Source organism: Homarus americanus, unplaced genomic scaffold (assembly GCF_018991925.1).
Source record: "Homarus americanus isolate GMGI-L3 unplaced genomic scaffold, GMGI_Hamer_2.0 scaffold34921, whole genome shotgun sequence".
Taxonomy (NCBI): domain Eukaryota; kingdom Metazoa; phylum Arthropoda; class Malacostraca; order Decapoda; family Nephropidae; genus Homarus; species Homarus americanus.
Window position 1 is genome coordinate 19,266,748 of NW_024741901.1, and position 15,857 is coordinate 19,282,604.

Below are 15,857 nucleotides of genomic sequence, written 5' to 3' on the forward strand. Positions count from 1 at the left end.
TAGCATCCTAGCTGCCTCTCTCTCCCTTAACAATGGTTGTTATGGCGATCGCCGAGCAGGTGGCTGACGTCCTTGAGATTGCAACGTAGTGTGTAATTTAAGCTTTAACTTTAAAAAAAAATATGCTATCATCATTGCTATTGATATGCTTTTGTTATTACTTCTTCTATGCCTACAGTTTTAAGTTTTCATGTTACATTACAGTTAAAGCTATTTTTAACGGTGAATTTAGTGAAATTTATAAGTAGGAGTTGGTAACAGGCGGGAATTAAATTTTCAGAGTTGGTAACACTGTTCATAGCATCATTTGTGCTGGTGATCACTGCGAAGTTGTTTTGGTGTGAATCTGGCGTCTTGTTACAAAATATGTCTAGGATTATGCAGCTGGGGTCAGATTGTACAAGAGGTACTATATATGAAAAATTCAGGCTTTTTTCCAAAAATTCAGGAGTCGAACTATACAGTACAATATATGGGATCGGTTTATACATGAGTACTATATATACAATATGTTTTCCAGCCATGGGTTTAACTTAACGGATTTGCAAATACGTGGATTGCCGCTGGAGGAATATACATTCAAAGGAATATACATTATTCAAATCGCCCGCGACACCACACACACACACACACACACACACACACACACACACACCGCCTGCGCCACCCCGCGCTCCCTCAGTCAGTCAGTCTCGCTGTAACCACGCTTGTGTTGACATCAGCATTGTAGTTGCAAAAATATTACATTCCCGTGAATGTATTATATCAAGCACAGTATGAATAGAATATCACTAATATAACAGTATTTTAACCGAAAACTATTAAAGAAACGAGGAACATATCTTGAACATCGGAAGGTTAGGTAAAGTCTTTTGTTTTCATGTACATGTAGTTTATCCTAATTTGCATTGAAACACATTACGTTTCAGCAAAACTATTATTTATTTCTGAGACTATGGGAATGTAATACTTTTGCTGAAATGACGTACGTATTACAGTGGAAAGTGACGAAAGCAATGACTTTCGCTTTCTTTCGTTCAAAAGATGTTACCGTAATCGCTTTTCGAATGGTTTTCAGTTAAAAAACTGTTGTATTACAATAATATTCTATCCTAATTCACTTGTGATGCAACAGTTTTTAACTGAAAACCATTCGAAAAGCGATTATGGTAACATCTTTTGAACGAAAGAAAGCGAAAGTCATTGTTTTCGTCATGATTTTATCCCACTTTCCACTGTAATACGTACATCATTTCAGCAAAAATATTACATTTCCGTGAATGTATTATATCAAGCACAGTATGAATATAATATCATTGTGATATAACAGTATTTTAACCGAAAACTATTAAAAAAACGAGTAACATCTCTTGAACATCGGAAGGTTAGGTAAAGTCTTTTGTTTTCGTCATGTATTTTATCCCATTTTACTTTGAAATGCATCACATTTCAGCAAAACTACTATTTATTTCTGAGAATATATTCATTCAGGCGCAGTTTAGGTAAAATATACATGTGATGTAACAGTTTTTTAACTGAAAACGATTAGAAAAACACGTACCCTCTAGCCCTGTTCAAGGAGAAGACTGGGAGGAGCTGTTTGGTGCTGAAGAGAATGACAAGGAAAATGATTTTGATGGATTTTAATGAAAATATTCAGAAATATGGTATCCATGTATTTATTCAAGTGAATTAGGATAGAATATTATTGTAATATAACAGTTTTTTAACTAAAAACCATTCGAAAAGCGATTACGGTAAAATCTTTTGAACAACGAAAGAAAGCGAAAGTTATTGTTTTCGTCATGATTTTATCCCACTTTCCACTGTAATACGTACGTCATTTCGGCAAAAATATTACATTTCCATATTTATTTCTGAGAATATAGTCATTCAGTCACAGTTAAGGTAAAATATACTTGTGATGTAATATTTTAATGAAAATACCCGGTATTTAGAAATACGGTATCGTAGTTTTCTTTTGTTTCAAATTTAATTAACAAAGATTGATGTTTCAAATGTAATGAACAAAAATTTATGTATCTATAAATACACTTTAAAAAATTAATACTTTATGTTTTACATCGTCCTGTGCTACCATACCATGCATTTGGCTACTTTGGGCTTGCTATGATGACGCTAGAGATCTGCCCTGGCGACTGTACTGACACTCACAGCTGGTGGTGCGTCGTTTTCATTGTTTACTGGTAGTTACTGGTAAATTTTTTTCAACCTAACGAAACTATTACCCGTTTAGAGGTCGACCCCCAATTTTTTGCCAAAAAATTTGGTCTTAAAAACTCGAACTATACACAGGTATAAACGGTAAATAAGGACATGGAGGGCCAGGGGTGTTTTTAGGTGGGGGGGGGGCAGCAAAAATACGCGGATTCTTAACATTCACGGGTATCTCTGTTACCTAACCCCCGCGTATGTTAAGGGCCGACTGTATTCAATAATCATCATGTTGTCTTCATCATTGAGACAATATGTGCCTTTAAAGTTTTTTTTTGTGGGAGAGTGGAGGACTTGCCTCCTTTTGGTGGTAATTTTGTTTCTCTGATTTACTCAGGACTGCATTTATTTTCAATCTTTTTATTTACTGTACATGGTATATAAAAGTGGTAGGTGAAAAATAATCAAGAATTATGCTTTTATAGTTATGTGTTATCTTACTATCAACATAAGATGAATTTAATATTAGTGATTCTTAATTAGGAGCAAACTGTTGTCAACAAAGAAGAGTGGAGAACTACTTGGTGCTGTGGGAGTGAGTCTCTTCTTGGAGAAATTTGATTGTTGCATTAGGGATGTGACCAAGCTGTCAGCAACTGGTCGTGCAGATATATCCCAGGGTGTGGATGGTGAGTAGATAGTAAAGTTGTTCATTATTTAGCAGCAGGACACTTGTATATGAATGCAGAAGCATAAACTGTAAGAGTTTAGAGTTAATGAAAGGTTGTTGTTGGTGCAATGGTGTAATTACTCATGCCTAAAATAAACAATGTACAAGTTGATTAATGCTTTCTCCTTGATGATATAGGTCTTGGTTGTGGAGCTGGTATGATCAGTGTGATGGTGTTTGGGATAGGACCAAAGCAGCTGCAAGAACGTGTTGACATAACCAGCAAATTAAGAACAGCAAAAATCACAGCTGATCACTGCCACTGTTTGGTAAGTACAGCACTGTTGAGTGCCATCAGTAAGAAATATTGAGAAGAAACATATGTAAAACTCAGAAATTTATGGGGTTTTTTTTTTTGTTAAGTAAAAGCTAATTAAAACAAGTTCTTATTTTCCCATCAATTATTATTTCAAAATATGTTCAGTAATTATAATTTTGCTTTTCATCTGAAGATTTGTGGATCCTGTAAATTGTTCATATCGTAGGTAGACCATTATACATCTGATCTTCATTGATGTTAAAAAATTTTCTTCACACTTTTGCATTTCACATTTATTTTGTATATCCTGTACTGTATATATTGTTTTTCTACTACATATACTGTGTAGGCATCCCTCAATATATGATCTCTCAGCTTAAGAGTCTTCAGTTTAATTATTCAAATTTTTTGACACCCCATTTTCAATATAATTAGACTTTCTTGATTGTACAATTGTTGTTGGGAAATAAAAAAAGATCACTCCCTAGCAGCTTCATGTACATCTTCTGTTTCATTTGTCATTCAAAAATGGCCGTCATGTGCAGAAACACATTCATTGTCCTCTGCGCAGAGAGGTACTACCCGTACCCAAGTGCACCATAAGTGTTGTTGTTCACTTGTTGCTTTTACACCACATGACTACTGGACATTTTTATACATTTTGGTCGTGGTTTCTTGAAGTTATAGTTGTAAAAACTCACAAAATAATAAGACAAAATGAACACATGTAAGCATTGTTTATACATATTGATAGCATCTGTTTTATACTCATTCAAACACTCACTATGGCTACAGCACTAAAATATCAAGCTTCAAAATGTATAATACAATTTATTACTCATCACAATTTTTCTAATATAAATACAGTACAGTGTTTTACAAAAAATATATAACACTGCATTACCTGTAAATATTAGAAGTACCAACACTGTATAAAACTGTGTTCCATAATCTGGTTCTTATCTGAGATGCAGTTTTTGTAACTTAACCAGGACTAAACATTTCAAATTAGAATGTTGAACTGTTACATATTTATCAAGGGAAACAATGAAGAACAACAATTACCCCAGTATGTTAAGAAGATATGAATTATTGGCAATGGGTAATAAGAAAACAGCTGGTATATATATACAGCTATGAGAAATGTTTGGGGTTGTAGTGGGTGAAGCTGGTGGAGGTCAGTTGAATATGATGTTTCTCAGTAAATAATTCATTACTAGATCTTCTTTTATAATTTTTTTTGTCTTTTATGGTAGAAATTAAGGTATGGGCATTGGAAGTGTTTTTTATGCTTGCCAAACTTATGTCATGTGACCACCTGTTACATACAGCTACATTGCTTTAATATATTGATATTGTGGTGATGTGCTTTAATATAGTGATATTGTGGTGTTGATGTGCTTTAATATAGTGATATTGTGGTGTTGATGTGCTTTAATATAGTGATATTGTGGTGATGTGCTTTAGTATAGTGATATAGTGGTGATGTGCTTTAATATAGTAATATTGTGGTGTTGATGTGCTTTAATATAGTGATACAGTGGTGTTGATGTGCTTTAATATAGTGATATTGTGATGTTGATGTGCTTTGATGCTGTGAATTTTGGGCCTATTTGAGGGCAAAAACCACTCACTTTGACTGACTCTGGAATGTATCCTCATTGGCACCATGTTAAAATGTGTTCAACATACGATTGTTCACTCAACAACAGGGTTTTCAAGAATGCATCCTGATCATATATTGAGGGATGCCTGCATTGTTTTGCTTACTAACCACTCATGCTTACTTGGTATGTTTAGCATTTTGTTAACTGATCCCCATTATCATTTTATGGACATTTTCCACACTTACTTGGGTTAGCTGAAATTACTTGGTAGCAGCTCTCCATGCTATGGTGCATGGTTTCATGCAGTCTCTCTTGTCAGGTTCTTAACTCTAATATCATTTCTTACAACCTCTCCCCATGTGATTCTTGGCCTACCCCTGGCTCCCTTCCTTCCACATTTAGGCTCATGCACCTTTTGAACCAATTGGTCTCATGCATTCTCTCCACATGCCCAAACCATCTCAACCTGCCCAAACCATCTCAACCTGCCAATACTCTCAGTACCCAGCTGCCTTGAGCTCTGAACAGGGCCTCCTGTGTTTCAGTGTCATATTGCACATCCACCTCACCATTCTCATTTCAGCTTGCATACGTCTACTTATGTCATCCTCTTTAACTGCCCATGTTTCACTGCCATACAACATCACACTTCTCACACTAGCTGCATACATTCTTCCTTTCACTTGGAAGGAAGGTCCTTTTGCTGTTAATAAAGGCAGCAGCTTCCTAAACTTCTTGCAGCCACTTCTGGCTCTTGGAACTGAGCAGACTTCAGCACCACCCTTGGCACTGATTATGTCACCCAAAGTAACAGAACTCATCGACACAGTTCAGGGTCATATCCTCAATGTTAATTTTCTCCATCCTTACTGTGAGTATATGGTTACCTGCACATACAGAACACTTAAAGTCATCAACATCTTACAGTCTACCATCCACTCCACTCCTCCTCTTGTGTATTCATCTTCCACACTTATTGCACATTATAAGTTACTGCCAACACCTTTCATGCAGACAGCACACAGCCATTTTCCATTTTCCACCCAGGTCCCTCACCCACACCACTAACCAATACTTTCGTTTTCAGCCCATTCACCCTCAGGCCCTTTGCCTCTATTTCATAAATTTCTCAACAACCTCTTCATTACTATTTCCTATCAGCACAAACTCATTAGCATACAACAGCCCCCAGGGTAGGCAAGTCCTAAAATCCTGTGGGGCTTATGACAGACCCCTAATGGACTCCTATTTTTACTTTGTCAAATGCTCTCTCTGCCCATTCACTCTCAATCCATGGACATGGTTCCTGTAGTAATTTCTCCAGGCATACTTGATTTCTTCATTATGAACAACCACATTACCATGGTCATTTGTCATGCACTGCTCACCAACAATATCCTTATTTCTACCCACTATTTGCCTGGCTATTCTAAAAATCTCTCCTCTTATATATTTTATTATATTTTCTCCTTAGTCTTGTGTATTTTTATGAAGAATTTATTTTTTCAGACTCAAAAAGAAGCAGAAACGGTACTGGAAGACTTGTGTGTGCCAAATATGGTGATGTTAACCAACTCTGACAAAGCAGATATCAGAATGTGCAATGATCCATCGGGTCGGTCTCTGGAAAGGAAGGTGCCATTGGAAAGAGTTGCAGAGTTTATTTTAAAAAATTTGGGAGTGACAGAAACAGTGGCACCAAACAGTTACTCAAGATCCGACTCCAGGTCCACTGGTATGTGCTTGTTAGTACAGTACTTTATTGCATACACTTATGATATTTTTTAAATGCATTTTTTGTGTTTTAACTTTTTCTTTAGTCTTTGTACTAGAAAATTGCCCTGATATTCACAATTTTGTTATTTGCAATGACTTGACGAGTTTGTAGTTATGTCCTCTTGTGTTGGTGGTACATGACATCACAAAGAAATGTCCCGGGTTCACGTTTTCCATCCCTTTCAGGATTTTGAATATTTCAATGAGATTTGCCTTGTTATGCCTTGTCTGAAGGGTTGATAGTCCTAAGGCTCTCATTCTACTTGGATAATCGAGATGACATAGTTCTGGACTCATCTTAGTCACTCTATGTTGCACCTTTTCTAGGAATGTTAATCTTTCTGGAGGTAGGGTTTCCATACCTGTATACAGTAATCCAAACTGGGATGTATAGATGTACTTGGGATTTGTACAATTGAAGGAGCATTTTCCTATCTTTGTATTCAAAAGGTATGCTTTATAATTCCCAAATCTCGATTTGCTTTCCTCACTGCTACCCCCACATGTTTTGTTGACTTCATTGATTGATCTATCACAATGCCAAGATATTTCTACTTATCGACAGTATCCAGGGAAGTGTTTTTAACAGAAGAGTTGTGCTTAGGGTTGTTGTATGATATGATATAATGTTAAAGAGCAGATGCCAGTCTTGGAACCATCTAAACAGCTCATTCAGGTCCTCCTGCATTGTTGTAATATCGTTCTGATTTTTACCTTCCCAAATATCTTTGTATCATCAGCGAACTTGACAATGTGGCTTGATATATTTTCGTCTAAATCATTTATGTAGATTACAAACAAGGTGAGTTCAAGGATAGAGCCTTGTGGTGCTCTACTGAGGACTTTATCCATTCATTACTACTCCTTGTTACCTGTCTTAGTTCAAGGATAGAGCCTTGTGGTGCTCTACTGAGGACTTTATCCATTCATTACTACTCCTTGTTACCTGTCTTCGAGCCATTTGTTAATCCACACCAGAATCAAGGAACGTGAGTAAGTTTGTCTGACAGGATTTTCTTTCCATGAAACTGTGTTGTGAGCGTTGATAAGACTGTTCGGTCAGGCATTGGATGATGGCGTCCCTCAGAATTTTCTCAAAGAGCTTGCGTATGTGTCACATTAGGCTGATTGGCCTGTAGTTTTCCGCTACACTTTTTCTACCCTTCTTGTATACTGGGGTGACGTTGGCTAATTTCTAGTCCTTCTGTGCTTTATCTTGATCCAAGGATTTCCTTGATAAGAGTCTTAGTGGGTGCAAATTTTGTTTGCATCTCCTTTTAACACTTTAGCCTGTGCTCACACAAAGGATATGACAACAACAGCTAAGTGTACCAACTCTTTCAGTCCTTTGATAGACGAATTGGACGTTAGCATAGTCAGGGACAAGGCTGTCAAGGAAGGTATGAAAACCTTAATTGTTGGCGATTCCCAGGTACGGTACCTGAACAGAGCTTTTTGTGGTAAAAATAAAAATAGGATGAGGGTGTGTTTGCCAGGAGCTGGGGTGGGGGATGATATAGTTGACAGGATGGACAATATCTTGTCTGGTAATGGGAACAACCCCATTATCTGCCTCAGTGCAGGAGGCAATGATATTTGCCGGTGTAGGAGTGAGAAGCTTCTTGATTAGTTCAATGCAGCTATAGAACATATTAGGTCGAAGGGAGGGATCCCTATTATATGTGGTGTCCTGCCTAGAAGGAGAGTTGGCAATGAATGGTTGTCAAGGTCAGTTGGTGTCAACGGCCATCTTGACAGATATTGCAAGTCAATATCAGTCCCATTCATTGACAACTTCTATGGCAGAAGGGATGGGGTGGCAACCCTGGCTGGTTCTCTCGAGAGGGCAGTTCAAAAGATGTCAAAGTCTTTAAACTGCTTGGAGAACATATAAGCATGGGGGTGGAGGAGACTGCAGTGGGAGCGGGTAAACAAAGTGAAAGGTTACAGGGAAATAGTGCTAGGAATTATGACAAAACTAAATTAGGCAGGGAGTTAAAACCTAAACGCGACAAAGAGAGGACTCAGAACACGACTAACTTAAATGTCTACTACGCAAAGAATAGAAGTGTGAGAAACAAAATGAATGAAATCAGGGCTTTGGTATGTACCGAAAAAATATATATAATAGCATTCACTGAAACATGGATAAACCTAGACTCACATGAGTTACCTGTCGAATACCAAATTGCAGGTTACAAATTATTCCATACCGATAGGCAGATTAGGAAAGGAGGCGGAGTAGCAATCTATGTCAGGGATACTAATCTGAAGTGTGAAATAAATAAGGAAATAAAAACCGAGTGGAATACAGAAACAATTTGGATAGAATTAATCGATGGTAGGGAAAAATTAATCACAGGAGTAATATATAGACCTAATCTTGATAGAGTTAATGAGCAACTTATTTGGGATGAAATGCGCAGGGCTTTCATACATAGCAAAATCTGTAAAGTAGGCGACTTTAACTACACAAATAGATTGGATTGACCTTACGGGTACCTCAGAATCAGAGGATTTTCTTGAAAGAATCCAGGACTGTTTCCTAAGCCAACATATAACCGAACCCACCCGGGGTAATAATATACTTGATTTAGTTCTGTCAAACAGAGAAAACCTCATTAGTAATGTCGAGGTAGGGAACGAACTTGCTCATAGCGATCACAAAGAAATTAGATTCCAGTTAGAATTTCAGAGCAGATGCAAGGAAAATTCCACTAAAGTCCCAGATTTCAGAAAGGCAAACTTTGATAGTTTGAAGAGGCAGCTGAGGGAAGGGGTATCACGTTTGGGGGTGAATTACATGACCTAACATGAGGTGACCTCACACAATGTGCCCACAGGGCGACCTCACCTTGCCTGGAGACCTGACGGTTGAGGATGACCTGATAAAGAAATCTGAGGTTGACGAGTTCCACAACAACTTAAATAATGAGTTACTTACTGCACAAAGGGAGAACATACCATACAGAAAACTCAGATCAAACAACAATGACCCTAAATGGATAAATAATTATTTAAAGAATATTATTAGACAAAGGAAGGCTATAGGTAGGAGAATAAATCGTGGTGAAGTTTACTTCCGAGATTATTTTAAGGTATTGGCCGGTAGGGTTAAGACCGAGATAAGAAAAGCAAAAAGGAATAATGAACTGAAGGTAGCAAGGGAGGCGAAGTCAAACCCCCAAATGTATCAAACTAAAACACGGGAAAAGATTGGATCAATACAGTCAGATACCGGTGAGCTAACTGATAACGACGGAGAAATGAGCAATAACTTGAATAAATATTTTTCAACAGTTTTCACCACCGAAAATTTAAACATGATACCCGAGGAACCGACTCTATTCAGAGATAGTGAAGGAAACAAATTAAGCGAGATAGTAGTGACTAGTAATGATGTTAGTAAGCAAATAGACAGACTAAAGCCTAATAAGTCACCTGGTTCTGATGAGATATTTGCCAGAGTATTAAAGGAATGTAAGGAAGAGCTCAGTATGCCCTTAGCAAATTTGTTTATTATGTCCTTAAAAATGGGTGTAGTACCAGAATCCTGGAGGATAGCTAATGTAATACTGATTTCCAAGAAGGGAGATAGGTCACTATCCTCTAACTACCGTCCAATCAGTCTAACATCAATTGTAGGCAAATTACTGGAAGCAATCATTTCAAACTCTATTCGAAATCACCTGGAGAAGCACAAGTTGATCAATGATTCCCAACATGGCTTCACAAGCGGGCATTCATGTCTAACTAATCTATTAACATTCTTTTCATCTGTTTTCGAATCAGTGGACGAGGGGCATATTTATGATGTGGTATATCTCGACTTCAGCAAAGCCTTCGACAGAGTCCCCCATGAAAGACTAATAAGAAAAGTGGAGGCTCCTGGCATTACAGGAGATATTCTAAAATGGATTAGGGCGTGGTTACAGGACAGGAAACAGCGAGTGAGCATTAACGGCACTAAATCCGATTGGAGCAACGTCACTAGTGGAGTTCCCCAAGGCTCAGTACTTGGACCATTATTATTTATTATATACATAAACGACATAGATATCGGCGTAGACAGCAATATAAGTAAATTTGCTGATGACACTAAAATAGGGCGTGTAATTAAATCTGATGAGGACTCCGCAAAACTACAGGAAGATCTAAACAAATTTTTCGAATGGTCTGAAAAATGGCAGATGAAATTCAATGTGGACAAATGTAAAGTACTCAGTATAGGAGATGTAAACAGGGAAACCAGATACCAGATGAACAACGGTGTTATTGAGAAATCCGACTGCGAAAAAGATTTAGGAGTAATGATAAGTAGGAATCTTAAGCCAAGTAAGCAATGTGTATTTGCTCGAAACAAGGCTAATAAAGTACTTGGGTTCATACAAAGGAGTGTTAGTTACAAGACTAGCGAGGTCATCCTAAAACTATATCTTGTGCTTGTGAGATCTCACTTGGATTACACAGTTCAATTCTGGTCACCGTATTACAGAATGGATATAGAATCCTTGGAAAGAATTCAGAGGAGAATGACAAGGCTAATCCCGGGCATTAGGAACCTTGAGTACAGAGACAGGTTAAAGTATCTTAATTTGCACTCTCTCGAGAGATGTAGAGTGAGGGGCGACTTGATAGAGGTGTATAAATGGAAGTCTGGGCTGAACAAAGGTACTCCAACTTTCCAACCAGGAGCAAACTCGTAACAATGGTTTTAAATTAGACAAATTTAGATTTAGGCATGAAATAGGTAAACATTGGTTTGGAAATAGAGTAGTTTTTTAGTGGAACAAATTACCGAATATCATCATTAACTCGAATACGCTGGATAGCTTCAAACATAGGTTGGATGGATATATGAGCAATAGGGGTTGGGTGTAAATGGGACTGCCCAGTATGGGCCAATAGGCCTGCTGCAGTTTCCTCCATTCTTATGTTCTTACTCCAGGGGCTTTGAATTCTTTCAAGTTGGCTACTTTCCTTTTGATGATTTTGTCTACGTATCTCACAGGCCACCTCATCTCCAGTTTTCCCTTTCCCAATGAGTCAAGCTATCACTAAGGCAAATTTTGATCTAACTTTAAGTGGGAATGGGTGTAAATTTTTTTTTAGCACTAAACCGAATTATTGTGAAGCGAATTAATGCTAAACAAGGATATCAGTTTGGCTTCCTGGGAGTATTTAATAGTATTGCATTAGTTCTGTTTCCGAGTTTGGTACCCTTGTGAAAAAAAGGGTGAAATGTAAAATGCCAGAGACAACAGGATTTGTTACAGTACAGGTTGTACCTCTCTAGTCCGGCATTCTGTGGTCCGGAAACTCCCGTGGACCGGAACGATTTTAGTTTGTCCAGTAGGTAGATAGGCAGCTTTTTTTTTTTTTTTTTCTGAATTATTATTATTATTATTATTATTATTATTATTATTATTATTATTATTATTATTACAGGAGTATTAAATTTTTGCCCCTCAGGCCCCAATGTGGGTCAGTGACCTATGCCCGGGTGGGCTAATCCCCGTAAAAAAACAACAACAACAAAGCCGCGGGAAATTAAGGTTTGTTTACATCCGGCAGTTCGGCTGCTCTCTCTCTCTGCTTGTCTATACAGAGTACAACATTTAACCCTTCTATATATATGAGCAGTAAATAAGTGTTGCTCTCATATTCTTATGTTGAGTAATGACAATATGTTTTCACATGTGCGCACTTACGTACGCTCAGTCTCACTTTTTTTTTACCATTAATGGTTAGCTACTTACAGTATATTGTTCCATTTATTAACATTAAATAACATTACTGGTACAGTACTTCAAACAACCATATTAATTTTTTTACATTAATTTTACTACAGCTACAATCAGGGTCTTATTTTCTTCAGTTTTATATGTAGAACCAATCAGTCACTGGTTTTGTAAGCTTTAACAAAAACAATGCCGGCAGCCGTCTCGTCTCCTCGTGTGTTTTAATATTCCACGTATTACTAATAAATTGTATTGTTAATTTTGCACACAAACATTAATTCAATAAAAACAAATTCAGAAACATTAATTGAAATATATATGAACAGTAAATAAGAGTTACTTTCATATTCTTATGTAAAGTAATGACGATATGTTTTCGCGCGTGCGCACTTACAAACGCGATCTCCCTTTTTTTCTTTACCATTATCGTTAGCTACTTCTATTGTTCCATTTATTAACATTAAATAACATTACTTAAAACACCCATATTAATTTTACTACAGCTACAACCAGGGTCTTATTTTCTTCAGTTTTATATGTAGAACCAGTCAGTCACTGGTTTTGTAATCAACGAAAACAATGCTGTCTCATTTCCTCGTGTTTTAATATTCTACGTATTAGTAATGAATTGTATTGCTCATTTTGCACACACAAACATTAATTCAATCAAAAAGACTTTCAGTAATAAACAATAATGAATCTATTGTACATAAGAGAAATGACGCTGTTTATACGATTGTGCACGTCGTCTGATTGTTGGTGGGCCGTTCAAACCCGTCGAAATTCGAGTTTCTGCCGTCAAAATTTTTAAATGTGTTGTTTTTTTGTGTGTGTTCAAATAGAAAACGTCGAATTAAAAACTCGCGAAATTTGAGAAGCTACTGTACGACATTTAACCCTTCAATATGTCTTCAAAGAGACCATGAAGCAGAGAAAGTGGTGCTAGTGCTTCCAAGCGTAAGCACAAGTCACTATCTATCCAGGAAAAGGGTGAATTTCCATGGTCCGGAAATTTCCATGGTCCGGCACCGGTCAGGTCCCGAGGTTGCCAGACTAGAGAGGTACAACCTGTATAGCTAACTCCTTTTTGCTTTAGCATACCAAATTTTACAACAATTTGCACTTTAAATGAAGGTGTACATTACTGCTGTCATTTTGTATAATTGCTGTTGGATTTTTAATACCTGTATCTACAACAATATGCAGCCATTATACTGTAGATATAAATTAATGGAATAACATGTAAGATATACAAATGGAGCTAGAAAGCTTAAGGAAAGAGAAAGTATACAATATAATACTTTTTGTAATTCTCTGTTTGTCTCATTTTTCTTGTCGCAGGAGTGAGCAGCCAGGATGAGTATCAGTTAAACATCCAGTACATAACAAAGAAACAGTCCAAGAGTAAAGATGCTCCTAAGTTGGACTATCAGGTGGGTGGGTGACTGAATGACTGTACTTAATACCTTCTACTTGTTTACATACTATTTGTTTAATGTAAAAAAAAAAAACATATACAGTGGTCCCTTGATTAACGAGCACAATTGGTTCCACAGAGTCATTCGTTAACTGAATCTATTATTTCAATGGGATATTGGGTAATTGGTTCCAACACACAGAAAAAGTACATACAAAGTACTGTATACCGGTAATAGAATCAACAAAACATTATATATAAAGAAAATATAGAACTGTACAATAATAAATAAAAAACCAATAGAATACTGTATTTTAACTTACTTTGAGGTGTGTATGTCATATTCCCGGCGGCTTTATTTACATAGCAAACAGGTGATTGTAGAGGCAGTCGATGATGACATGCCATATTCTTTTTAGAGTGCATTGGTTCTAATGCCTTCTTCGTGTTTCATAATAATTTCTGCACTGTGTATTATCAATATGTTAACTAAATTTCAGAATGACCAATAATTTTAAAGTAAAAATGCAAAAATATTCAAGAGACCAACAAACTCAATGTTCACTCCACTGTAAACAAAGTTAAACTGAGAAGCGTTGGTGGGTGATTCAATCAGCTGATGGGTGCACAAAAACTGTTCCCTGTATTGTATATATTATCAATATGTTAACTAAATTTCAGAATGACCAATAATTTTAATATAAAAAATGCAAAAATATTCAAGAGCACAACTTTCTTGATATTTACTCCACTGGAAACAAATGTAAACATAGAACCGATTACTGTTTTGGTGGACTAGTCGATCAGCTGATGCGCACACCAAAGCGTGTTTCTCGTAAGGCTGTCGTTGATAAAAGTTGTACTCGTTAATAGAACTGAAAATCCTTATGGGAGCTAATTCGTTAACTGAAATCTCGTAAATTGAACCACTCGTTAATGGAGGGACCACTGTACAGTACAGTATATATATTACACACATACTGTGTATGGTTACTGCATAAAGCACAGTGACTTCTTATGTATGAGAAACAGGAAAATTCCAGTAAAGAAAGAGGACACATGGATCATCTGTACAGCACATGTGCTCAGAGGTTATTAATTTTTTATGTCAGTACTGTACTGTATGGACCATATGCATGTGAAGTCATCAGGGAGCCTAGTTGAGGTGGTTCATGTTGAGAGACAATTTTTTGGGGTGGTAAAAGTAATCTGGTGGATCTGGATCTGATGTATTGTGGCCATATGTTTTCCTCCCTCCCTGCTTCTCCATCTCCTAATCCCACTTCCACTTTTCCTTTGCCTCCAAAACCTCTATTCTATTCTTTGGTTTGTAAGTTTCTGTGACATGGTCTAACAAACTGTATTAGGAAAGTAAGCCTTAAAAAAAATCTATAATCATTAAACTAAGGCTGATGAGAATTTAATCCATGAATTTATAAATGCTATACTGTACTTGCCTTCTAAGGATTATTCTTGCAGATCACTAAAGATGTGCAGACGGCTTTAAATTCTCGCTGGCCAAGCATTGGTTCAAATACAGCTGTGGATGTTTGGGCAGTAGAACTTGACAAAAAGTCCCTGCTTGCTCTTGGAGCCATTGACGTGGATACTACCGCCAAAAGTTTTAATGAGACAGTCAGTGATGTAAAAAATATGTAAGTGTTTTCTGTTTACATTGTAACTATTGTACAATACATAGTGTAAAATACAAAATTAAAATACATACATTACATGTAGTAGTGCTATGATTCAAGTATGGTTCCGTTATAGTAAATATGTTAGGGAACATACAGTACTGTATAGAAATGTCAGTTACAATCATTCCTGATAAGTTTCAAAGTTATATGAGACAGGAGGCTATGGGAATATTGAATTGGATTTGCATATTATTATCTGAGTTGATCTTGTCATATTAAAACATCTGTATCATAATTATAATGTAATACTTCATAGAATTTAAGAGAAATGTTCTCAGTGAATGTAATACATAAATGGCCTACTTACTCCTCAGGTTCCCAGAACAGAAGGACGACATAGAGGTGGTGTGTAAGCTGCTCCAGCGCAAGATATTCCCCAGAAAGAAGTCAGAACGCTGCCTTCCGCTTGTTTTTTACAGCATATCATCCAACATTTGCAAAAGGATCATATAGGT

At 36.9% G+C, this 15,857-nt stretch overlaps 1 protein-coding gene across 1 annotated transcript in view; it reads left to right on the top strand.

Moving 5' to 3' along the window:
* LOC121876078 (eIF-2-alpha kinase GCN2-like) overlaps positions 1–15,857 on the top strand; it is a 48,233-nt gene that overhangs the window by 31,472 nt on the left and 904 nt on the right. Inside the window, exons 17-22 of the mRNA XM_042380993.1 lie at positions 2,719–2,864; positions 3,044–3,174; positions 6,281–6,506; positions 13,630–13,721; positions 15,185–15,360; positions 15,717–15,857. The exon at positions 15,717–15,857 is cut by the window's right edge and continues 904 nt beyond it. Of these exons, the coding sequence (XP_042236927.1) occupies positions 2,719–2,864; positions 3,044–3,174; positions 6,281–6,506; positions 13,630–13,721; positions 15,185–15,360; positions 15,717–15,855 (910 nt within the window). The 3' untranslated portion in view covers positions 15,856–15,857. The remainder of the gene's footprint in view (positions 1–2,718; positions 2,865–3,043; positions 3,175–6,280; positions 6,507–13,629; positions 13,722–15,184; positions 15,361–15,716) is intronic.